Raw genomic sequence first — 25,972 nt, forward strand, 5'->3', positions numbered from 1 at the left:
AATACTGAATTTTAGAATAGTGCCACAGTGACTAGATATATATTGTAACTCAAATTAGACTTCAGGGGAACTGATTGGCTTGGAATTTCATCATTTAAAATAATAACTTGCAATAAAACCGACTCCATAGGATATTAATCTCATGCTTTGATGTTATTCTGTCAAATTGTTTTAATAGATATATTTGAACAGAAATTTGATTTTTCAGATAATTTTTTTGTCGATTTAAAAGAAAATGTGAGGGATGATGGTAAAATGTTACAAATCAAATTTAAATTCAGGTTTTCTTCATTTTCTACAGTAATAATACTAGTGGATGATTGCTTTGAAATGTATAATACAGTAAACTCTTGACGGGTATGATTGGAAAATGAGATACTCTGATTAATCTAATATTATTAATAGCACATATGCTATTTATGGGTGTCTAGTTATTAAAAAGTTGACTACACAGAAAAACCTGGTGAATCTTGAGCAGCATAATAGGAGATTATAATACCCTGTTTTTAAAGCAAAAATTACACAGCTTGATATAAGGTTATATTCCAAGTTCTTTTTTCCACTGCATTCCAGGAATGAAATGTATAATTGGGGAATTTTCACTAGCCTACAAGAACTGCAGATAAGTTGATTATGTTCTATAAAATTGATTTTGTTTCATCAGTTTTGAAAAACGGTAACTGATAGCATTTTTTTTAAGAGAGGCAGCCAAGGAGAAAGGCAGGATATTTGGTTTGTGAGCCCATGGGCTATGTTGAGAGGCAGGGGTGTTTAGGCCACAGAAGAGAAGGCTGGAAGAGAGCTTTGTGTCTACAAGGCCACAGCCAGAAAGGCCAAGGGACTGTTTCTTTGTTGCCTCAGAACATAGATCAGGCAGCACCAGGGCAGCCTTTGGGAAAAGCTGAGCTGTTCAAGGCAAAACAATGAGACCGTTCAAGAAAGGAGCAGGAGGTGCATCGGTGAGGCTTCTCTTGTCCTTAATCATGTTCAAAAAATGACGGGGCTGGGTATTCACTGGATATATCCTTCAGCTTGAAAATGGTACCTTGCATACTGCTGTCACTCCATGGCAGATGCTGCTCCAGAGCTCACTACTGATTCCTCTGTGACTCCCTCCAGATGCTAGGAAAACCTAACTGTCAGAGGAAGAATTGGGAATTTAGCCTTCGAGGCCTTTCATCACGGGAAGGGTGGTGCAGCAGCTCAGATCATCAGCCTAGGCCCATACCATCCTGGGCTCACATCCCTCTTTGGGCACTCGCTAGCTGGGATTTCACGTAAGTGGCTTAACTGCTGTGTGCCTCCATTCCACATCTGTGAGATGAAAATGATGCTGGTACCCACCTGGTGGATCTAAATGAGATCATATATGTCAGGCAGTTGCATTGTGCCTGGCATACTGTGAATAGCGGCTCCTGCTGCTGTGTGGTTCTTGTACCGCACCAAAGACATGGCTTTGTTTTGTTTAGATGAGCTGCTTCAGAAAGAGCAAAACTACTCGGACGATGTCTTGGCCAACATGATCAGTGAACCAAGAATTAGTTATGGAAATGATGCTCTCATGCCGTCTTTGACTGAAACAAAAACCACTGTGGAGCTTCTTCCTGTGAATGGAGAGTTCAGCCTGGACGAGCTCCAGCCCTGGCATCCTTTTGGAGTCGACTCTGTGCCAGCCAATACAGAGAACGAAGGTAAGAGGACCAGTAGAGAACGAGAACGTTGTCGCATATATACATCTTTCTGATGTTCTTGAGTGATGATATTTTTATATGAATATTTAAAAATATTTCCTCACTAAAAAGTATTTTGTTCATTCTGGAAAGGAAGAACAATATTCACCTTGTGTTTATGAGATAGTGACCTAGAATGCCCACCTTCAAGGAAAACAGATCATGAAACTTTGTGATGGGACCTGCATAAATGGAACTTTGAAAGGCACCAAAATAGTGTTCATTATTCTAGTGCATTGACTTTCAGATTGCATTAAATATTAAAGGCAAAAATAGAGAACCACTTACAAATAAAATGCAATTTAGCTTAAGATTTCAACAATTTTATATTTAGAACATTAAATATAAGGCAGCTGTCAGAATTAATAAACATTGGTCTTAATTTTTTTTCCTTTGATAGCTCACAGAAAGATTTTCTCTTGTCAGCACATTTGCACAATGGTTAATGTACTTTCTTTCACATAGATTTCTTACCAGAAACTTCAAATAATATCTATTTTGGAGAGATCATGTTTTCATTCTTTCTATTCCATATTATTTTTACACATTCATTAGTATAAAATTTTGAACTAAGAACACCTTGATTTCTAGATACAAATACATTTTTCAAGAACATGACAGGATTTTACCTGTGGTTTTTCTTAGCAACTTTTGATAGTGGTGATATTTGTAATCAAGATATTTGTGGTATGGATACCTCAAATTGCAGTCAATATACTCCTCAGACTAAATAAAAATCCAGTGTTAGACCTTAATTGTACTGGAGAAGCTTTTTAAAATGAAAAGCTATTGCAGAAAATCTTTATACAGACTTAACGTTAATGTGAGTAATCTTCCCAAATTTGTTTCATTAATTTAAAAAAGGGTACCTTAATAATATCAGATATAAATATTTTGTATTTTTATATAATATAAAAATAATTAAAACTTTACTGTTTATAAAAATAGTTCTTACTGACATGGAGGGAAATAATGTAAAGACTTTAAAAAGTCAGGTTAACTTCTTTATTAAGTTGTAATAGAGTGCTATTGGTTTTTTACAGGAAGATACATTTTGGCCATTTACAATCCTCCTAATTCAGTCTTCCATGAGGATTGTTTGTGAAAAACGTTCATTCTCATTTGTAAATTGAATGCACATGAGATTTCCTCCTTTTCTTTAGAACATTGGGTTGTTTTTAAAGGAGAAATAGGTCACATGCTTGAATCTAACACTTTATTTGGTAGAAAATTACAGTCCTTAGTGCCCTTTATACCAAATAAGGTTAAATGTTTTGTTTGTCATTTGTGTCCAAGTCTTAACTTTTTACAGAAAAATTTAAATATATATATATATATAATACTCTATTTTTATTAAAAATTACCTCTGCCTTTGAAAACTTAATTCATCTGCAATGTGATTCTAAAATTATAATTTATAAAGAATTTCCTGTCTCTTTTAACTTAAGACCTTTTTATATCTTTCAAATATGTAGTTTCTATAAATGAAATGTCCCCATTTGATATTTTCCATTACTTACTGATTCTGGAAAAGCAGCACAAAACATTTCAGATCCTACCTAAATTAGTTCTAGGAACATCCACATACATGCAAATAATAGAAACTAGAAATTATAATTTATCATAAAGTTCATGTAAAGAGCTTTAGAAAGCCAAAGTAAGCTAAATTAGTGGCAGGGTAAAATTAATTTACAGAAATGACTGTGTATGTTTATTTCTCTTAGATGTTGTCAATTCTTTAGAAGTGTGGTCTGTACAAGGTTTAACTGTAAAAATGATTTGTGTTTATATATAAAACTTAGTTCAGTTCTGGGCTCATGTAGTCATGAATGTCCCAAGAATATCCAGCATGAATGTAGGAAACTATAGGGTGCAGGACAGTTTTTATTTGGGTGGGATGTCCCTGCACACGCTAACATCCCTGATCACCACCCACTAAAAACCAATAGTGTCCACCCTCCAATCATAGAACCAGAAACACCTCCACAACCCCAACTCCTGAAGGATGTGGATCAGTTTAAATTCTAGCTCTGCTGTGTGTTGTGGGCAAGTTGCAGAGCCTCTGGCTGCTTCCTACTCTTAAGGTTGATAATAATTCCTAACTCAAAGAAGATAGGACCTGAACATTAAATGAGATGGCAGGTAAAGCTCATAGTAAAGTGCCTACAACATAAGTAAATGTTTAGTAGTAGTTATTTATTTTTATTTTTTTAAATAAAATAGAACGAGAATCTTACTAGAGAGGTGTTGAGAAGCTAGTCTCAGGGAGAATCACCCTATGGCCCAAAACAGTATATCCTTATAATTAACAAATATAACAAGCTATATAATGACACAGTCTTAAAATCTTACCCTCTCTCCCCTCCCTATCACCCTTTTGTCTTTCTCCCCTGAGCTTTGTTCCTTGTTAATCCCACAGAAATGTGCTCACACACAGAGCTATTGAAAATATCTAAAATTCTCAAAGGATTTCCTTTCATTGTTCATGCAATCCTTATCATCATAGCTTCAAACACTTACTAAACATTTGTTGGTTTTTCTTAACAATCAGTCAAGTCCAGAGGGTCAGACACCCAGACATTCTTTTATAAATATTGAAAAAATAAACATCACAAACAGTTTTCCATAATTTTATACTCTTCAACTAGCTGCAGTTTAAGGAATTTTTATTCTGTGGGTTTTTTTCCAATCCACAAAACCTAACTGGCTAAACTAAATTGAAGCTACTGTTTATAAAACTGTTGTGCTCATGGATCATGAATTTACCTGGCTGAAAGCATTGGTGTTAATAGCATTTGCGTTCTGCTTTTTCATGACTGAACAAGACAGCCATGAAGTAGCCACCAGAAAGAAAAGTCTTTGTGGCCAACAGCAGTTGGCTTCTTTGTATATAATACATACATTAAAAATATTCTTAAAGAGGCACAACAGGTCTGTATGCATGAAATTGCAAGGTGAAATTGCTTTCTGGTATATATTTAATTAGACATAAAGAAGTGACCAAATCACTTGAAATGCTGAAAACTGAGATGTAATAATCTCTTTCATTAAACTTGCAAACCCAAGTCCTTTTCAGGCCTCTCTTCTCTATGTGGAAAACTGGTTTCCTACTGCTTCTTCCTCCATTACTTTTGGCCTGTGGGGAAGTTGTGCTAGGCAGCATTTAGCTTAGAATTGGTCTATTTATTGCAAGGAACACCATAACTAACAACTCCAAAGTCCCAGAATTTCAATCATTCTGTTTCCTCCTCTTACAGGGAAGGATTTGATTCAAAGCTGCTGAAGGCAGGGGAATAACACATTCTGCTTAAGTTTTGTTTTAACTCTTTAACATAACTTGTTCCTTATTTTTAACTTGCTAAACAGCCAATGAAAAATGTTTTGAGCACTATAGTGAAGTACCTCTGGCTCAACAAGTAATGATCCATTTGAAGAATTAGAAAATATTGGCTGTGAACTGGGAAATAATGCACTACTTTGTTTCATCAACATATGTTCTTTTTTTTTTGCAATGCTTTCATAGTTGTCTTTTTTAAAAATTTATTGATACTTGCTCACTGAACACGAGAGATACTTGTTTTTTGAATTCTAATTCATACTAAATCAGCTTCAGCTGTTGAAGCCAACTAGGGCTTAAGTCACGAAAAGCTATTATTATTTTATCTTTTTAAAAAATAGAAAAGATTTTATTACTGTTTTCAGATAATACACTCAACATTGGGGAAAGAAAAAAAAGGACAGACAAATTTATAGGAATAATCTCACCCAGAAGTAACTAATGATAGATTTTTGTGGTGATATCTTTCAGGCTTTTTTCTATGCACATCTGATGCTTTTCAGTATTCTCAAAGGAATTGTGTAATAGTGCTTTATCATTTTTAAGGTTATTTTGCACATATGTGCACATTGAGCCCTGGGGAAAAAAAAAACCTGTTTACTTGTGACAAAACTGAGGATCAAAAAGAATATGGTTTGTCCAAGATCACAGAGAAAATAGGTAGTGGCATTAAAGTGGACCTTGGGACTGAATACCAGGTCTTCCATCTGCATTTAAACCACAGATTCAGCTGCTTCCCTCTGAGTCTGAGTTAAATACAGTTTCTGATGATAAAACCATTGATGAATGTGATCACCACCTAGAAGAGCCTTTTTGCTCTGTGAGTGTGCGTGGGTGTGGCTGTACCTTCGGCTGAAGCACCACCGCAGCCCTTGTGAGGACATTCTCAAGAAGTACAATAATCCCCCAGTTAAACTCCATTTTGCAAGGCATAATCAAGTCCCTCACTGTACGTTTGTTGCAGATGGGAAAAAAAGATGAAACATAGAGAAACTATAATGTTCAAATGTGTCTGTCAGTTGCAGAAGGGAGTATGTCTTAATCTAACATAGGAGTAAAGTACCAGAAGAGATTAGTCATCCTCCCAGTAATAGTTGTTACACGGTGTCTAATAAAAGCAGTTGTACAGTATTTGCGAGTTTCTGAACCAGGTTTTAAAGTTTTTTTTATTCCTCAGTACAATTAGAAGATACAGATGTCATTATTTCTGGTTTGCATAAGAAGAAAGAGCCGCGGAAGCTGTCACTTGCTCAAAGTCAGTTACATTGTCAGTGTTGGTTTTCGATGCCCCACCCTCCTTTCTTCTCCATCACACTGCCTGTCTGCATGATGAAGGCCCACACCACGGTTCTCTTTTGATTCATCCAAATACCTTCCTATTCTCAGAAACATTATATTCTCATATTTTGAAGACTTGGCTTGCTGCCACCTTTTTTCCTCTCTCTATTCCTGCCAACCTGTGGCATTCAAAACGAAGTTGGGCTTATAATCCCACCTTTGAATGCTCAGGCCGTGCTCTGCAGTCTCTTTGACATTGCTGATCAAACAGCCATCTCTTCCAGCCCACCTTGTCTTCTATGGAATCTCTGCTCACTTCTCCTGACCTTCTTACCTCATATTTCCCAGGCCTTACTGAAGGGGCTCTCCCCTCCTCGGCTTCATTTGCCCCCAGTCTATTTGTTAACCCTAAAAGCTTTCTCTCCCTTGTCTGTTCTTCAAAGACCAGTGTAAGTTCAGGTTAATATTTTCTGAGAATCAGAAGCACTCCTGAAATATCAGCTAATGGTAAACAATGGTGGGCACCATTGTGCCTCCTGCATTGTTTTCTTTGGGGCAGACCCAGCATATTTACAAAGGAAGTACTGTGCAAGTTGAGAAATATGAAAGGAAATACATTTGACCATTTCACCTGGATGTCACCCATTCAATAGAAACAAGCCTTAAAAGTGGAGAAAGACTTTCTGGTTTACCTTTGTAACTAGAAACAAACTTGATATACTAAATAGCAGGTTGTTTGGTAAAACTCTGCTCTCCTAATAAATTAATATTTGCGTTTTCCCTGGGGATTTAATGGAGTCCTTTTGTAGTTAATCAACTGTAAAAGAAGATATGATTAGATGGTTATAAAAGGAGTTATCTTACCAAGATTTTCTGCTGGACTTGGTATAATATATTTTACTTCTAATCAAAAGCCAAGAAACTATGTCTAAACTCATGGAGAGGAAAATGCGCACTCCCCAGCCGCTCTTCTTTGCTGTTACTGTGCACCCTGGTGAGTGCTTTTATTAGAAAACGAAGGAGTAGGGTTGGCACATCAGTAGTGATAAGCCTTTTCAAGTAGCACGCCTCTCATTCCTTGAGACCAGGATTAACTCACTGTGGTTGTTTTCCAGCTGCTCCTTTTTTATAACTTGTGTATTGCACATGCTTTTCCCCCGCTGTGTTCAGGAGCCTGACTTACCATCTTGATTTGTCTTGTTTGCTTTCCGTGTATCTTGCTTCCTGTGCCCAGTTGAGCCTGTTGATGCCCGCCCTGCTGCCGACCGAGGACTGACCACTCGACCAGGTATCACTCGGTTTCCTTCTACCTCTCAGCATCCTGCACCTGGGCATGAGCAGACGCCTTCCCTTTCTTCATTAGCCTCGGAATTGCAGATATTGAGAAATAGGAATTGAAATGACCGTAGAAACCAAACTTTTCAAAATTCCCCTTGGCTTTTCCTTACCCTTCATTTCCCAAGTTCCTAATTAAGAAACCTGTTTTTTCTTTCTGAGCTTTTCCAACAATAAAAGAAAGACCTTCCAACTTTTGTTTTTTTCTTTTTCTAAGTGGAGAGAGTTCTACAGACCTTTCTGTCCTCAAAAATGGAGACCCACACAGATGCAGACGCTATCTGGTGGGGACTAGGTTATTGCTATGAAGGCCTTACCCTTCTTTTCTTGTTTGGTGTCCACATGGGTCCTTTCCAACTGAACTCGCTCAGACTTCAGTCAGTTCCTCAAGGATATGTAACTTCCTAAAAAGTATCAAAACTAGAATATCTCTAGAGTCCAGAAATATTTGCATTTTCTCTTATTCTCCATAAGTGGCTAAAATGACATAACAGCTGTACTTGCCTAGCTTTATATACAAGTCCTTTATTTTTTATACTATTTGAAATTCCTATTAACACTGAAATAGACACTTCTGTATTTTATAATTTCCCAAGCATTAAGAAACAGATTTTCACCCTTTGCTCTGTACTTAGCCCATGTCTCAAACTTAGTTGTAAATGTCACACAACAGCACCACACACATGCCTGGCTTTGACTCGGTGCACAACCTTGCCCAACTAATAGTAGCCAGTGTTTTCAATTAATCAGAAAAAGGATAGAAGATGACTGAATTGACTGATCTATATATTCTAGAGAGGTTTGACTCCCAACAGTGTATGCCTTCCCATATTTATTTTCTTCTTTATCCTCGTAATGTCCCCATGCATTAATCAAGGAACAGGGAATTAACTTCACTTGAAGGTGTTAACACTTGGAGGTCCCTGGCTCAGAATCAGTCAGCAGTGGACCTGGAGCCGACCTGCCCCTCCCCACTAGTGCAGCAAAAGCCTCTTCTGTCCCCAGCCACAGTCACTGGGGGGAACTCAGTCTGCCTGTGGCTTCTTCATGCCTCTGCTGTTTAACAGGGCAGTAGGGACAGTGGAGTGACTCGTCTTGACAGCTGATTCTGTTGATTTTATAAACCTCTGTCTTTAGGGCTTTTCAGAGGAACTTAAATTATACTAAGTCAGACACAATTTCAGCTCTCCTAATGTCTTCCTTATTGTCATTGTCACCCAAGTAAATATCAAGAGGCCAGCAGTTGACAGTCCCATCCTGCTCAGCCCACTGGTGGGACGCAAGGCTGGGGGTTACTTTCATTCTAACTGCAGCTGAGCCCAGCTTAGGTTGGTCTTTTGCCTTAGGCTTTTTTTTTTCACAGTGCTTCCTATTTTATTTATCTTTTTATCACAAGAACAAGGTGTGAATTAGAAACAGTCTCTCAACCAATTTTATTAAGTTCCTACATTGGGCACACTGGACTGAGAAATATCCAGGGAGGGGTGACACCACTCAAGTCGTCTTTTTTCCCCTCCTTTAAAAAATGCAAGAAGAACTTTTTCATACATTCTCAAAAACCATGTGTTTTAAGGGAAAAGCTAGAGAATAGTTAGCAATACTGTGTAGATAGAAGGAGCCACGTAGAGTCTCTGTTGTAACAATAGCAATATTTCATTTTTATGAAGATCTATCAGTGCACTAAATGCTGTAGAGAGTCAAAAGAAATTAAATGATAAGTCCCTGCCCTCAAGAGCTTGAAGTCTAATAGAAGGAACACATTTTGCATATTTAGACAGCTGAGATGGAATTAGAAAGGCAGGGAAATAGAAAGCAATGTAAAGTGTAAACCAGGCTGTCTGTGAGCAGATGGAACACTGACCAAGGGGTATGTTAACCAGAGCACACCTGGAGATGGGCTTCAAGAAAGGTTTGGAGAGATTTGGGGTACAACTATCAGCACAGAAGGGGGAACAAGTCTATACAGATGAGAGAATGGCCTAGGCCAGGCTTCCTTTCTTGTACTGCATAAGGCTTGGGTTTCCCCCAGAGAGGAAGGCCTAGATGGGAAGAAATGATCAGGTAAGAAGTGAAGAAGATTCTAGTTATGAGTAGCTGTATTTGCTGGGTATGTATTAAGACATATATATGCTCTATAGTTTGGGGCTTACAGTGAGTCTGCTGAGCATTTGGACCACGTTCCCCCTGTGTTCGGTAGCATTGGTTCTGTTTCATCCATCACACTCCGTGAGACTACATGCTGAGTCTGATGTACTGAGTTATATCTTTAGATTTTCTACACTTAGAAACCCTTTCCAGGATTGTAATACCATATCATTCAGTTGATGGCATTGTTTTGAAATAATCACATTGTCATCCTGAGACAACTAAAGAAAAGGTTTGGTACCATTACAACTGAGGAAAATGACTTCTCCTAAAAGCCAGGGAACTTTAACTTCTAGAACATAGTGTCAAGTGGATGACACAGTGGTGATTTCTGGACATAGTGGCCATTAGAGCTACTCCTCTGGCTACAGTCTCTGAAGAGTAAGTTATACCGTTTGACCAGAATAAAGAAGAAAAATACATTAGCAGACTCTTCACAAGGGATGGAGAGCTACTGTTTCCATAATATTTGACTACCACCTATCCTTAGTCCTCGTAAAGGAGACCAGGTCCTCGACCCCAAGCCATGCGAGAGGTCTCACAAAGGCCATGTCTCCTTTCCCTCTCAAATGAACAGCATTCCTCATTCACTGTGATGCAGGCTTAGAATGGAATCAGCACAAGTCAGAAAACAATGTCTGTTGAACCTATAACCAAAGGTTCCTGCAATTTGTTTAAATCTACCTATCACATTTCATTACATGCAATACTAGCTTATTATAGATGACATTTCCCTATGTGGAAGCTTATTAATTTTTCTCCACTTTCAGTGAGATTTGCTTAATGTACAGAAAGTCTTTTCACTAAATGACTATACATGCTGTGCAGAAATGAACTAGCAAGAGCTCTTTCTACTGAGAGTCTTGCAGACAATTGAGCTTAATTTTATCTGTTCTGACTTGTTACATGAATTTTGAAGATTTGCTTTTCATTTTTTTTTTTTAACCCTCAAAAGTATTCTCAACATCCATTCAGAAATGGTGTGGACTTTTAAACTTTTGAGTGGAGAGCTCATTCTTCACTTACTTTTTTTGGTATAATCATTTGGTCCCACAAATTTGAAAGAAAAGACTATTCAAGAGAGTTTTCTTAAAATCTCAGAAATATAATTTTAACTGTTACATTGCTAAATCCTGATAACAGAAAAAGAATGAGATGTAAAGAAATGACTGGGGTTATACAAGCATTTCAGATTTAAAAGGGCTTGTAGAAAGATAAAAATACATAGCTAATGAGAAATAACAGAGCATTCATGTCACAGCCCAACAAAAACATGTCAAGAAGATTGGAGGTCAGAATGAGTTAAAACGTAGGAGAAAATGCTAATAATTTTCAATCAAGGAAATAAGACTAGAGAGCCTTGCAGTTGCAGCTGTTAGGGTTAGGATAGGGGCCAGGGGTTAGCCCTTTACAGGACCACTTAAAAGGTAGAAGATAAACTTTCCCATTTGGAGTGTACTTCTGCCTTTCTGTCTGTATTAAAGAGAATGCGCTTTTGATAAAAGGAAATTTAAGCTCTAGGGAGATCCAGATGAGAAAAGAAAGCACTAGTCTCTTGCATTAGTTATCTACTGCTGTGTGACAAATAACCCCATAAATTAGCAACTTAAAACAGCAGGCATTTAGTTTCTTAAAATGACTGTAATGCTCAGAATTTGAAGTGCTGTTTAGCCAGGTGCTTCTGGTTCAGGGTCTCTCATGAGGTTGCAAATCAAGGCATCCACCAGAGCTGACATCATCTGAAGGCATAGAGCTTGACTGGGGCTGGTGGGTCTGTTTCCAAGACAGCTCACTCACATGGTTCCTGGCGGGAGACCTCAGCAGTACCTCACCATGTGGGCCTTTTATAGGGCTGCGTGAGCGTCCTCACAACATGGAAGCTGGCTTTCCCCATACCAGGTGATCCAAAAAAAAGAGAAGGAAGCTGCAGTGCTTTTTTTTGACTTAGTCTCCAAAGTCAGACCTCTCACTTCTGCATATTCTGTTCATTAGAAGCAACTCAGTACATCCAGTCCACACTGAAGGTGAGGGAATTAAGTCCCACCTCTTGAATAGGGGAGTACTAACGTATCTGTGGATGCATTTTAAATCTAACACGCCTCTGTATCCAAGTTCAAGTCCTTATGACCGAGACAAATCATAGGCTAAGAGAACCTGAGGGCGAAATCATAGAACTTCTCTCCATGATCTTTGTGGAACTCTGGCAAGCAGGAAAAGAGCTTGCAAGATAGGGATAAGAAAATGCAATTCTGACAAGCTGAAGGGAGAGAATGTAATTTAATGATCTCCCAAGTGTAGATTAACATTGACTGTAGGTCCATTTTCAGTAAGTTATTAAATGGAAGGTTTGTGAGCAGTTGGACAAGAAATCAGTGATTTGTCACAACTACCACGGGTTCCCCAGGTCTTGTCAAATTATCCTTTTCTTTTTGTTATAGGCTGTGCTGTTAGGCTGGCACACTGTAAATTGTGGACATTTACTTTTCAATTTCAGCAAGGGTGTGTGACAAGGTTTCACAGCACCTTGTGGAAGAGATTGTAAGAGTGACTAGACAAAGAGCAAGAAGTTAGGTCCCATGGGAGCTGATGGACCTGGGAATGTGGAGCCAAGATAAGGATCATCAGGAACATGATGCCTCTCCTTAGGTGTCTGATCTGTGGAGGGAGATTTAGACTTGCTCTGTGTTGAACAGGCTCAAAGAGTAGAAGTTACAGGGAACCTGATTTTGGCTTAATGTAAGAAAGGCTGTTTTTGTAGTCAAAGCTTCCCGAAAATGGAGGCAAACTGATAGATTACTCTCTCCTCAGTCAGGAGTGGAGAATTTGCTTATGGGCTGGAAGATGATTTTGTAGAAGAGATGATTTTAAAACTCCTTCTCATCCTAAAATTCTGGTTTTCAATATTTAAATGCTACATGGAAACTATATGGTTTTTATACTTTATACTTCAATTTTTTTGTTTTGAAAATGACTTTTGTTTTTAAGCTTCAAATTGCTATTTGAAAAATGAAATTCATTATAATAGTTAGTGTTAAAACTCATGTAGCAATTTACAGAGAAGGAAAAGTTCGTAAGTTACAAATACTGTTAGTTCCACAAAACATTTTAAAAATTATGTACTACAGCTCTTTATTCAGCAGATGAACCAATTATATTTTGAATCTATAACTAAATCACTTAACTAAATAATATGATTTTTACAATGCTTCACTGAGTAGATAGATTAACATATTTTATTTGTAATCAGAACAAAGCCCCAAAGTAGCATTTTTGTTCTACCAGGTAGTTCATGCTCATTTTTAAAGCCTTTATCATGACTTTATTGAAGGAATGAGAACACATGAAAAAAGACATGTAATAGGCTAAACAGTAAACACCTAAAGCAAGCTAACAATTTCTAGGAATAAATCCTTGCCAGCCTCCCAATGAGCTGGTTTTCTAACTTCTATTTTTCCCCACTTAAAAAAAAGTTAAAGCATGTGTTTAAAGGCAGTGGAAGCCTTAACTTTAGATGTCTTTAATCTTTAATCTTTCATTTTGTTTAAAATAGGTAGTGGTTAAGGATTAAAATACAGGGTGTAATTTTTCTTGAAGAAAGTCATTAATCTTATTTTCCTCTAACTCTAGGCTTAGAAAGAAGGTTTTGGTAGCCTTTGCATTATAATGTTATTGTTTATAGACAAAACGAGTTGACTGCCCTGTGTATTTTAATTATGATTCTTATGATATAATGCAGGTTCAGGGTTGACAAATATCAAGACGGAAGAGATCTCAGAAGTGAAAATGGATGCAGAGTTCCGACGTGATTCAGGATACGAAGTTCATCATCAAAAACTGGTACATAAAATAATTTACCTCTTCCTGCCACTGTTTGTCTTACCAAATGACCTGTTAGCTCTTGTTCATCCTGTGCCAGAAATCCCATTAAGGAAAAGTTAAAAACAAAAATAAAATACCCGCATGTGGAATTGTTACAAAAACATGAAGAAAAAAAAAGAGGGTCTTTACTAGTATTATTTGATGTCTGGAAGACAGCTCATCCCACTCAGGGCTTGAAGTGGGATTATTCTCTATTGTAGTATCCATTTTAATTAACTTCCACTCTCTTTTCTAGGAAAACAGGTTTATAACAGGTTTATTTGACTATCAGAATCTTCAGTGAACACGAGCAAACACTGCCCAGCTGCACAGAACCCCATGTATGGCTGATCAGGCTGACATTTGTAACTGTCTGGCAGGGCTGCTGCATCTCCCCTCACATCCTTCCCTGTTCCTTCCCCAGCTCCCACGTTTACGTTCTCCCCCAGGGTAAGGTCTTTCCATCTCTGCCGAGGTGGGTGGAGGCAGGAGATGAACGGGACACCAGGATGTTCCCCAGCGTTGTTGGGCAAGGAAGACAACAGCTTCCTTTTCAGATGGAATCACCTCTCTTTCCTCCAAATGTTAGAATTCAGGCACATCAAAAAGTACCCATGTCCTTTGCAGGCAGCTGCAATGGTTATATAAAATCCTTTACCAAAAGCTTCAGAGAAATCAAAGCCTATATTATGTTACCATTCCTCCATCTCATTAGTAAGTACAGTAAGATGGTTAAATTAATAAAGAGGACAATTTTATTGCACATTAAGTAGTGAACAAAAAATAGTAATAAAATTCTCATAGCAATATTAATACTTGAAGAACTCTCTCTCAGGCGTTTATTATGTATGTATGTGTACTTCTTCAAAGGGAGAGTATCTTTCCAGTATTCACGAATAACATCTATAAATCCAAGTATCCGACCAAAGAAATTTCTCCATTGTATATGCCTCATTTCACTCCAAATAACTGGAGCAAATCCAAAACTGACTTGTGATTCAGATTTGCATTGTACCTCCCATAGCCTTCCTTGTAAAAGTACATTTAGCTTTTTGAAGGATGGATTTCGTTGGCATGTCAATTCCATATCAATTAATATAGAATCAGGAGTACTCCTGGTCTGGCTAATGCTGAAGAGTTTGAAAAAAACCTGGGGCAGCTGCTAAAGAGTTGGAAGCTGGTGGGGCTAGAGCTGAAGATTAATGTCCTGATTTGCATTTTCTGGTGCCTGTGTCATAAAAGCCCATCTCCACAATTACACTGACTCCTGTAATTCGACAGTGACTAATGGTAGCAGCAGCAATTAGGAGAATCAGCTCCCTCTACTGAACTAGTTGATAAGATAATGTACTATAATTAGTGCAATGAATATTATAAAATTACAGTATCTTCCTAAAGACATGGGAAGATGTCCAGACTTGCATTTATTCCTGATTTATACCTTACACTTGTATCATTCGCTAATGAATGATTAACTTTTTATAAATATGTTGAGCTAGCATATTTGTTGTTTAGAAAGGGGAATAATTGTGAACAGTTTCTAATTTTGTTGCAGGTATAGGAGTGAAACTCCTTTTGAAGTTTGCTTTATTTGCTCTATTTTATATTGCATTTTTAGATAGCTAAGATGTTGTTTTAGCTATGAAAATCAGTCATTTTACTATCTTGAGATTATATTAAAAGGATTATTTAGGGAGCTCTTTGTATTATTTTATATATACCAAATGTGGTATGTATTTAGTAGTTACCCAGATGATCTGGCATAAAATTACCTCCTTACATAACAAAATTATAAAAGTTGCAGTGTGCTTTTGATTCTACTTAGGTAGATAAAGTTGAAAAATAGTGACTTGCTCTTATAAACAATATGAAGGAATGTAGTGCAATAAATTTATCATATTGAATAAATTTCTCCTTTACACTGTTCTCCAAATTCTTTCTATGTTTAAGTCAAACAAGAATAAAACAATATTTTTAGCTACATTTCTGGAGGCAACATCGGAAGAAAGCATGAGTTACATCTGGCTATTAAAACTCTTATATTGCTGCCTCCTTCTTCCCTTAGAAAAAACTGTCTTTTAAGCATTATGCTTCTCAAGGTTAATTAGTAGAATTACTGTGGCTGAAGTAGGCAACAAGATGTCTCTCTTTTTTTCTGTTTAACTCCTTTGTTTCAGAATGCTTACCTATTCCTATGTATGAGTGTCCCTTTAAGAAAATCAGAACATCTACAGCTTTAAAAAGCACCCAAGTGTGTCATGCATCAGGCCCCACCCCCCAGTTTTAAATCTGCTGTGAGTTGAAGAATACTGGACCTTTTCTGTAATCCTAATCTGTGCCTTCCACAGTTACACTTCTGATAGATGCAAGTGTGACTGTCCCACCTCTCACCAGATGTTCCACCGGGTCCCTCTTGGCCTCTATATTGCTTTTCCAGGGACATATGGGGGGAAAGTAGACTTCCTTCCACTAGGAAGCCACATGTTGTACATGGTACTGTGGACTACAAATATCATTGTCAGTAAGTAAAATGTTGGGTTTTTTTTCAAGTATGCGCCAAATAATGGAGTGACAACTCAAACTCATAACCTAAGACATATACCAAATATACTGGAACTTTTCACATTCCTCATCCAAGTGCCTCCTGTACCTACAATCCTTTTTCTTGGTTTGTTTTCAAGGTCTTCTTTGCAGAAGATGTGGGTTCAAACAAAGGTGCCATCATTGGACTAATGGTGGGCGGTGTTGTCATAGCAACAGTGATTGTCATCACCTTGGTGATGCTGAAGAAGAAGCAGTACACGTCCATTCATCATGGCGTGGTGGAGGTAGGCAGACCGGGCTGCATGTTTGCAAGTGGGAGTCAAAGAAAGGCTGTGAAGGAAATTCTGCTTGGTGTTAGCATAGGAGTCATCCAAGTATCTCTTCTTTGGATAAAGAAACCCAAATTCCTGCATGATGCTCAAGTTGCAGCTATTTTCTTGTTTAGGTTTTCATTCATTCTGACTTTACTATGAAATACAGAGATCACAGTGCCAGGGTTATGTGCTATTACCTCAACTTTTTATCATTTGTTTGAAATATCAAAATAATAGTAATGATAATGCCTGGCTTAAATAAATTGTGATTACCCTCAAACAGTTATAAGAAAAAAATGACAGCAAAGTTAAAAATGATAAAGGAAGTAGAAGGCTACTTTTTCAAAAAAAACCTAAACAAGTTTATTCCTGGATTTTTTTTTTATTAGTCTGACTCTAACTAAAAACAGGTAATAGCAAATAATACTTTCAGTAAAGAGTCTTACCTTTAAAATTTCATAGAAAATCACATTATACAAAATGGCTGAACAAAACATGCAGGGTTATTCATGATGTTTGACTTGTTACCCTGCACTTGACCTGTGATATCTCGGGTTCAAGGTGTCAGTCTTCTCACACTGCAAGGGAGAGAAGACCCACTAACTGATGATCACAATTATTCCACAGTTACACTTCCTCGAGTCTTTCTCCCCACAGTCCATTCTGGGAGTAACATGAGTGTGTCTAGCACAGAAATAGCGTGTCACACCAACAAAATAGAAAAGCTACAAGATTCAAATATGGCTTCTCAAACCTGTGATACAAAATATTGAAAATTAAATGTACAAATAAGTTCTTTTTATGTATTTAGAGTGAAGTTGAGTGACTCTAAATGCATAAAAGGAACTTATTTGTCAATTGAGTGAACCTCAAAGCATATATAATTTTTTAGAAAACTCTCAGAGAAAGTTAATGAGTACACCTTGAGAAGTATAGAATTTTTAGAGCTGAAGGAGAAGGTGAGAAAACAGACCCAGTCAGAAGTGTTCACTCAGGGTCAAACTGAGTCTGGCCAAGGTCAGAGTACAGGTTTCCCCTCCTACTATCCATTGCCTTTTCCAACAGAGAAAAGGCTAGCTATTTTAAGTACAGTGAACTTCTCCCTAACACCAAGGAAATGTGTTCCAAACCATTCTTGACTATACAAAGGCAGAGACAATTTAAATAAATCTGTGGCAAAGCCAGAAACCTCCTTTTGTTCACTTAAAATCTCCAGTAGCTTTTAAGGAGCTGCTGATGGAAATGGTTTGGGGCCTTACTTTCCCCATCCATACCAGTGGGCACCTGCTAAGGAGCGGTGAAATGAGGGGCCCAGAAAATGGGGCAAGACAGAAAAGAGCCACATGCCTGGCCAGCCTGAGTGTGAGCATGTGAAAAAAACAGCGGCATCAGGTTATCAAGGTTGAGCTCCTGCTCTTTTCTGAGCTTGTGCCCTTTGAAACAGTTCAAGATGTATTATCACTAGTGGTAGTTTATCCCACTTCTACTCTAAAAATTTTTTTTTCATATTAATTCCATGTTTGGGCAAGTGTTTTCATACTTCAATAATTCAAAAGCACTTTTTAATATAATGGTGTGTTTTAACTGCCTTGGACTGCTGAATCTACCCACAAGGCTGCCTTTGATAAAAATCAAAGGGCCTGTCTAGTGCCAATGGCCGGAGAGCCCGTGTTGGTTTGTTCGGGGCGCTGTACCCTAGAAAAACCACAGACTGAGTGGCTTGACCAACAGAGGCTTATTTCCTCAGGGCTCTGGAGGCTGGAAGTCCGAGGTGAAGGTGTCAGCGGGGTCGGTTTCTTGGGAGGCCTCTGTCCTTGGCTCCCGGCTGGCCTTCCTGTGTCTTCCTCGGTCTCCCTGCTGCATGTCTGACCTAATCTCCCCTTGTAAGGACACCAGTGTTACTGGATTAGGGCCGTAAGCCAGAAGGCATCCGTGAAGAAGCAAAACTGTAAGGAGGGCAGTTAATCAGCTCTTCTCTTGATGGATTCTGCCGGCCTTTAGAGAGCGACCAGCAACCTCTCTACAGTGAAAGCCGCACCTCGTTTTGTGTTTCTTTTATTTCCTCTCCCCTCTGCTTCCTGAAAATAAAGATGATGACAAGAGCCGGAAACCATCCCTTGCTCCCTCTCGAGACCTTCCCCTCCCTCCGTCCCATAAGCCCCGCCTCATAAGGCTCTTGGCAGAGCACTGCCGGACCTGAACCGCACTGAGGTGCAGCTCACCTTCCCTGCCCTCGAGAAGGCCATCATCTAGCTGCGAGGGTTAAACTGAGACATGCACAGCGCAGCCCAGACACGTCGGCTCCCTAACCTGACCTAGGGGATACAGGGAGCTGTGGGGCTTTGGAGCACCACCTCTCTCGGAGCATACCAGCGTGCACCCTGAATGCACATGATCCTCCTACAAATGTTCTTAGCAGGCTCTCACACTCAAGTATCCGCAAAGAGGTTTACTTCCAGCTCTGGCTAACCTGCTCTGTTCATGAGTAACCCTCCTTCATAATAACAAAAATAGATAAATGAGTATTTCCAGGTGGATAGGCCTAAGTCTGCAGGACAGGAACAGACTTCACACCGTCAGTGCATGAAGAAATGATGATGAAGGCACTGGCCTCCAGGAAATCTCCTGTTCTTTGAGTGAAAGATTCCTGCCGAAGATCACAGCAACGTAGAAATAAAAACGAGCTTAGTAATGAGTTTTTACTAGTTAGAAATGATCAGTTGCTAGTTTTTGTCTTTAAAAAGAAGCAATGAATGCTGATTTAATGATTGTGTAGCCCTATGCCCAGAGATTCACTGTATAAGCTGTTAGCCATACTTTCCCAAGGAGAAGACTGCTTCATTTGTGCCTCAGCAGTGACACAGTCACCCTTAGTTATACTATTTCCCAACATGCCCACTGTCTCTGGTGGCTGCAGAGCCTAGCATGAACTGATCTTCCCCCCGTTACTTCTCCTTTAATAAGGTCTTGCAAAGCCCACTGACCCCAGGTTCTGTACAGGAGCAGATGGGACTTTCCTATGTTCGTGTCAACTGATGGACACTGGATATTGAAAATACATATTGTAGCTCTTTCTACTACTCCTGATAAATGGAGACCTCATCTTTAATGGGTGGTGGGTAGTACAGATGTTAAGGTTACAAACTTACAAGGAATAATAAATAAGTCCTAGATACAGTAGCAAATAAGATCTGATACACAGTATAGTGAATATAGACAACAGTATTATATTAAAATCATCCAACTTGATAAAAGACTAGAGCTTAAATAACCACTAGAAAGGATAATTCTCTAGTGTGATAGAGGTGCTAATTATCACTGTAATGGCAGTCTTTTTACAATGTATAAATGTGTCAAATTAACATGTCATATACCTTAAATGTACATATTGCTGTAAGTCAGATATGTCTCAATTTTAAAAATTAGGGAATAGTTGGGCACAGATTCTCTTCCTTACAGGATATAAAAACTTTTCCTTTCACAGATCTTACAAATGGAGTATTAGAAGCCTCCCCCAACCCTGGCCCCCAGTCATCTCATTAATGATTTAATAAGAAAAGTTGCTGATTTAGCTTTTTGTGGATTTATGGCATGTAACTTTTCCTGGTGAATATGTTGTCATACTGGTGACATTATAAAAATATGTCCCTAGGGGTCCTTTCTTCCTGGCAAGAAGCTGGCCCACCGGGGTGGAGGCGCCTGGCGACCACTAACATAGGTGTTGTATGTAGGGAAGGGGGACAGAATGGTCAGGCTAACTGGGAAGCAAAGGTAAGGAAAGTGAGGGTGGACTCAAAGTCTGCATGTGGCTCAAAGCAAACAACAGGAGGAGAAATTGGAGGGGCAAAGGAAAGCGTTGAAAATGATCACAAAGGTATAGCCGATGAGCGCCACTACGTGCCTGAGAACTACTTCATGCAGCCAGTAAACATCATTGACCTACTTATAAAGAGATGGAATTATAATTTTAAAAATGAATGTGTACACAGGTGACATGCTGACAATCAAGTAGCAAAAAGTCCAGTGCTGGAAGGTTTACTCAGAGGGATGAATGACTGGCTTGATAACTTGGTTGCTGTTCTCTTTGCTTTTACCTTCCTTCCCTTACTGTGGGCTCCCATGATGTTCTTACACAGCATTGTTGTCATGTACACTGTGGTTTGTCTTACCCTCCTTCCTAGCCCACCTTGGTGATGGGAAATGGAAAATCCCAAGGGTGGGATTCTATTGTTTGGTCTACCTCAGTGCCATGGGTTAAAAGGAACTGATAATCACACATCCTGCTGGTTACTATGCATAGTAAAATGTGGTCTTCACTGCCTATCATTTAGGATATGATACGGGAGATTTAGAAACTAAAGAGACCCAAATAGAATTTTTTATCTCTACAGTCTGATAATTGAATTGTAAATTCCTCTCAATATAGTAAAGGAATAAATGACTCGAGTCAAGTTCAGGAAGAAAGGAGTAGGGGGAGGACATTTGCCAAAAAATATTTGAAAGTTTACTCAAAGCTGTGTTAGGACAGGCAAATCAGGTTTGGCTCAGCTCTCTACTGTGTGGAAACAGCTGAGGCCAAGCTGTGGTGCAGTGCAGGGGGCCCCAGGGTCGTCCATGAAGATACAGCCCAGCACCCTCAGGGCCACATGCAGGCTTCAGTTCAGTCATTGCAGCCATCTAATTGAGAAAGGCTAGAGAAGGAAAATTCAGATGTGGGGTGTGTGTGTGTGTTTTCATTTCAGCCAGTGATGGCCATGTTTTGCCTGCTGGGTAGATGGGGATTCTGTGCCCAACTTCATTGTTCTACTGTTCCTTCCAGAACAAGCACCACTGGCTCCAGCCGGCCCCAGCTCTCCTGTAGGGAAATAGTACTCAGGTGTCCATGCCCAGGGCCGGAGGGAGTTGGGCCCCTCGGGGGGGTTCGCCCCAGTGCTAGTATAGCTGTGAGCGGCCAGTCAGGGATCTCTGCTGGGGAGAAGAGGCTCTCCCTCTGGTGATAGACTGTGCACGGACCTGAGTACTCAGCGTTTCACCTCTAGCTTTCAGTAGATTGCGGATAAGGAGATAGGACCCGGGCTCCTTGGGTTGGTACCATTTTGTAAAGATAATCCCCTTCTCCTGCATCTCCTGAGCCATCTGAGGTGCAAGGGCCAAGCTGCCTCCCTGCGGGAATGGTGAGACTCGAGCTGCCCTGTCAGCAGCGAAGAGCAATGAGGATTAGCAAGGAGGAAAGAGGCAAGAGAAGCCAGGAGAGTTGGATGCCTGCCTCGCACACCAGCTCTGAGCCTTGCGTTGCTGGCAGGGCTCTCTTAAGCATTTGGCTTTGGCCTTCAAGAGCAGATAAACTGTTAGAGTGGCAGGTGTTCCACTGCTCTGAGTGCTGGTGGGAGGGTTGATGTGGCCCCTGGAGGACATGCCAGTGCAACATGCTGATAGTCAGGTGGCATTGTTTTTTTCTCCACTCAAAAGCTTAGCCACTTTGTGCCTGATCTCTTCAGCAAGGTTTTATTTAGCCTCAACATTGTTTGACATCTCAGTTAAGAGGTGGCCCAGAGCAAAGATGCACAAGTACAGATGGCACAGTCATGCGGTCAGGCTCTTAGCTGACACACAGACTGGGGTAGTGAACGAAATGTTGGTGTTGGCACTAATCTTTGATGCTGGTGTTGTGACTTACAAGCCATGACACAGTTGGTAATGAAAGCAAGGTGACCTCATTTGTTGACAGCAGAGCAGATCAAAGGAAGAGGAAGGGATGGGGAAAACACCTGTGATGATTCCCATAAGGACAGTGATGCTGCACGTGCATGTTGGCAGCGCCCTCTGAGTCTGGGCTCTCGGTGAGGGTGTGTTCTCAGGCGGAGTGCCCAGGCCGGTTCTTGGAAGAATCTGAGGACCTGCAGGGAACACTGGCAACTTTGACAAGATGGCAGAATGGGCATGTTCTATGGGTGGGAACTAAAGAATCAGGGCACATAATGGACAGCATGAGGGAGCTGTACATTTTCTCATTCCTGTTATTTTGGGATTAGTAATTCAACTCTTAACCAGGCTTAAAGGAGTCAGCCAGTCCTTGAGGTGGGGCCATACAAAGTAACAATGGGAGAAACGAGATATATTCTGTGTTATTGAGATAAAGTTGACATATGACATTGTGTTAGTTTTAACTGAACAATATGATTTGATATATGCCTATATTTCAAAATAATTATTACAGAAAGTTTAGATAATATCCATCACCTCACATAATTTTAAACATTTTTTTCTTGTGATGAGAACTGTTAAGATTTGCTATTTTAACAACTTTCATATACACAATACAGTATTGTTAACCACAGTATGCTGGTTAACATTACATCTCCAGATTTATTTACCTTATAAGTGAAAGTTTGTATCTTTTGGCCAACTTCAACCATCTCCCACCTCCACCTCGGGAAACCACCAATCTAGTCTCTGTATCTATGAGTCAATTTTTTTAGATTCCATGTAAGTAAGATCATATGGTATTTGTCTTTCTCTGACTTACTTCACTTAGCATAATGCCCTCGAGGACCGTCCATGTTGTCACAAATGGCAATATTTCCTCCTTTATTGCTGAATAATACTCGATTGCATATATAAACCATACTTTCTTTATCCGTGCGTCCATTGACGGACACGTAGGTTGTTCCCATGTCTTGGCTATTGTAAATAGTGCTGCTGTGAACATGGGGTGCAGAGATCCTTTCGAGATAGTGTTTTCATTTTCTTTAGATGTATACCCAAAATGGAATTGCTAGATCTTATGGTAGTTCTATTTTTAGTTTAGTTATGGTAGTTCTATGTTTCCCATAGAGGCTGCACTAATGTTTTAGTCTGAATGCTGGATTAGCCAGGGTGTGTAGTCGTGGCACATCAAGCTCCACCCCTAGACTTGGTCTTTGCTCCAACACACCTGCTCTCTGGCATTTTCCTTCATTGGCTTTAGGGGTAATGCTATATGGGGTCAGAACTATATCACATTGTCTGTGTTGGGACTCTCTGTGTAAGGAGCTGAATGCCACTTTGCAGCACTTGTTTGTGGGGAACAGGCCTGCAGTATTCAGGAAATGATGTGAGGAACGCAATTTCATCAGGTGCCAAATAGACAGTATCCCTTGAGGGAAAAACCATCTTCTGTACAGTACATCCTAATCTTTTAACAGAAAATATGCCTCTCCATTTTGGTTAAATTTGTGTCACTTCTCTTCATCTTGCAATGGTTTTACAGGGAAATTTTGTAAGTAATAACAAAATTACGCTTTCATTCACTTAGCAAAGAGTTAAGTACTTCCCCTCTTCTGTTCACTGCGGGAGGTACAACAAATACACTAGATCCATATAGAGTCACTCCTCACATTAGAGGGACAAGCACACCTTGCTGAGCCTGCAGAGTAAATGCTCCCACATGGCTCTGTCCTCAGTGACACTGGGCAGGGGTGGGGGCCCAAGTTTACAATTTTTGGCCTGATCATAGAGATAAAGCACTATATCAGCAGAGAGGAATTGTTTTTAGACCTTTAGCTGAACACCCTTTATAGTTTTAGCACACAGTGGGGGGAAAAACTTTTATGATCTAGAACAACATGACCTTTCTGTTTTTCCTTATTTCTATCCCAAACAAAAATGGTTCCTTGATGTACATAAATTACTATTTTAATTAAAAGATTCTCAGGCCTCTCTTCAACTAGTAAATTTAGTGGAAACAAAATAAGCGGGGAAAGATCATCAGTCTGGATTGAAGTGTCACCCAGTATACTTTGCTGAATCTCTCCATGGTGCGCTTGGATCTTTTTCTAGCTTAATAGCACAATCTCAGGTAAAACAGTCGTCAGTGGGGTGGCCTTTCATCCTTTATTGAGCCAACAGGAAAGAAAAAAAATGTTCATAAAGCTACGTGTATTCACTTACTCTTAAATTGGGGAAGCAACCTGTGAGCACTTTCCAAGCCAGAGCAGCGTGGCACGTTTCTGAGCGCCACCTGGTGGCTGGATGGAGCATTTGTAGCTCGTGGGCGCGGCTTTCTGCTCTGACCTGTCTGTCACGGAGTAAAGGAAAAAAGCACTGGGTGTTCTGAAGCCTTGCAAAAAAAGAGTACCATGACCCTTTTTACAGTTCTCCAAATGCACTCTTAACAGATTTATCTTTTCATCTGCTTTTCATTTCCATTGCTTTTCAGGTTGATGCTGCCGTGACCCCAGAGGAGCGTCACCTCTCCAAGATGCAACAGAACGGCTATGAAAACCCAACTTACAAATTCTTTGAGCAGATGCAGAACTAGACCACCGCCACAGCCTCTGAAATTGGACAGCAGAACCATTGCTTCACTACCCATCGGTGTTCATTTATAGAATAACGTGGAAAGAAACAAACCCTTCTGTTCTATTTTTTACTCATCGCCTTTTGACAGCTGTGCTGTAACACAAGTAGATGCCTGAACTTGAATTAATACACAAATCAGTAATGTATTCTCTCTCTTTACATTTTGGTCTCTACACTACATCATTAATGGGTTTTGTGTACTGTAAAGAACTTAGCTGTATCAAACTAGTGCATGAATAGATTCTCTCCTGATTATTTATCATGTAGCCCCTTAGCCAGTTGTATATTATTCTTGTGGTTTGTGACCCAATTAAGTCCTACTTGAAACATGCTTTAAGAATCGATGGGAGACGCTTCATGTGAACGTGGGAGTTTAGCTGCTTCTCTTGCCTAAGTATTCTTTTCCTGATCACTACGCATTTTAAAGTTAAACGTTTTTAAGTATTCCAAATGATTGAGAGAATTTTTTTCCATGATTGCATTTTACTGTACAGATTGCTGCTTCTGCTATATTTGTGATATAGGAATTTTGAGGTTACACGTTTATTTCTTTGTGCCTGTTTTATGTGCACACATTAGGCATTGAGAATTGAAACCTTTTCTGTCCATGTCCCTTTGGATCTTTGATAAAGAAAATCCCTGTTCATTGTAAGCACTTTTACAGCAGTGGGGTGGGGAGAGGCGGGGAGTGCTCTGCTGGTCTCAAATTACCAAGAATTCTCCCAAAAAATTTTCTGCAGAATGATCATACAGAATCATTGCTTATGAACATGATAGCTTTCTACACTGTATTACATAAATAAATTAAATAAAATCACCCTGGGCAAGAGTTTTCTTTGAAGGATGAGTGAGAACATTAAATATTCAAAGTAATTTTGGGTGGGAAAAAAAGGGGCAGATTCAGTTTTCCTTAGCCCATCTAAACAGTTTATTTCTGATTGAAAAACAAGATGAAAGGGAATAGGAAGGCGTCCAGGAATGAGGAAGGCCTGCCTGGACAAGCTCTTCTCTAAGATTTGTCTTCAATTTGTACAAAATAATGTTTTCATATAAATAAATACATTCTTGGAGGAGTGCCATTGAGCTGCTGT

General features: G+C 39.4%; 1 protein-coding gene across 7 annotated transcripts in view; it reads left to right on the forward strand.

The window, feature by feature from the left end:
• Positions 1-25,698, forward strand: part of APP (amyloid beta precursor protein) — a 260,328-nt gene extending 234,630 nt beyond the window's left edge. For 4 of the 7 annotated variants that reach the window (XM_036875241.2, XM_036875243.2, XM_036875244.2 and 1 more), the window contains 5 exons: positions 1,470-1,691; positions 7,580-7,633; positions 13,562-13,662; positions 16,365-16,511; positions 24,739-25,698. In XM_036875241.2, coding sequence (XP_036731136.1) covers positions 1,470-1,691; positions 7,580-7,633; positions 13,562-13,662; positions 16,365-16,511; positions 24,739-24,840 — 626 coding nt within the window. In that variant the 3' untranslated portion in view covers positions 24,841-25,698. The remainder of the gene's footprint in view (positions 1-1,469; positions 1,692-7,579; positions 7,634-13,561; positions 13,663-16,364; positions 16,512-24,738) is intronic. The other 3 variants (XM_036875238.2, XM_036875242.2, XM_036875245.2) reach the window with 1 other exon arrangement.
• Positions 25,699-25,972: the final 274 nt, after the last annotated feature.

Source organism: Manis pentadactyla, chromosome 1 (genome assembly GCF_030020395.1).
Source record: "Manis pentadactyla isolate mManPen7 chromosome 1, mManPen7.hap1, whole genome shotgun sequence".
Lineage (NCBI taxonomy): Eukaryota > Metazoa > Chordata > Mammalia > Pholidota > Manidae > Manis > Manis pentadactyla.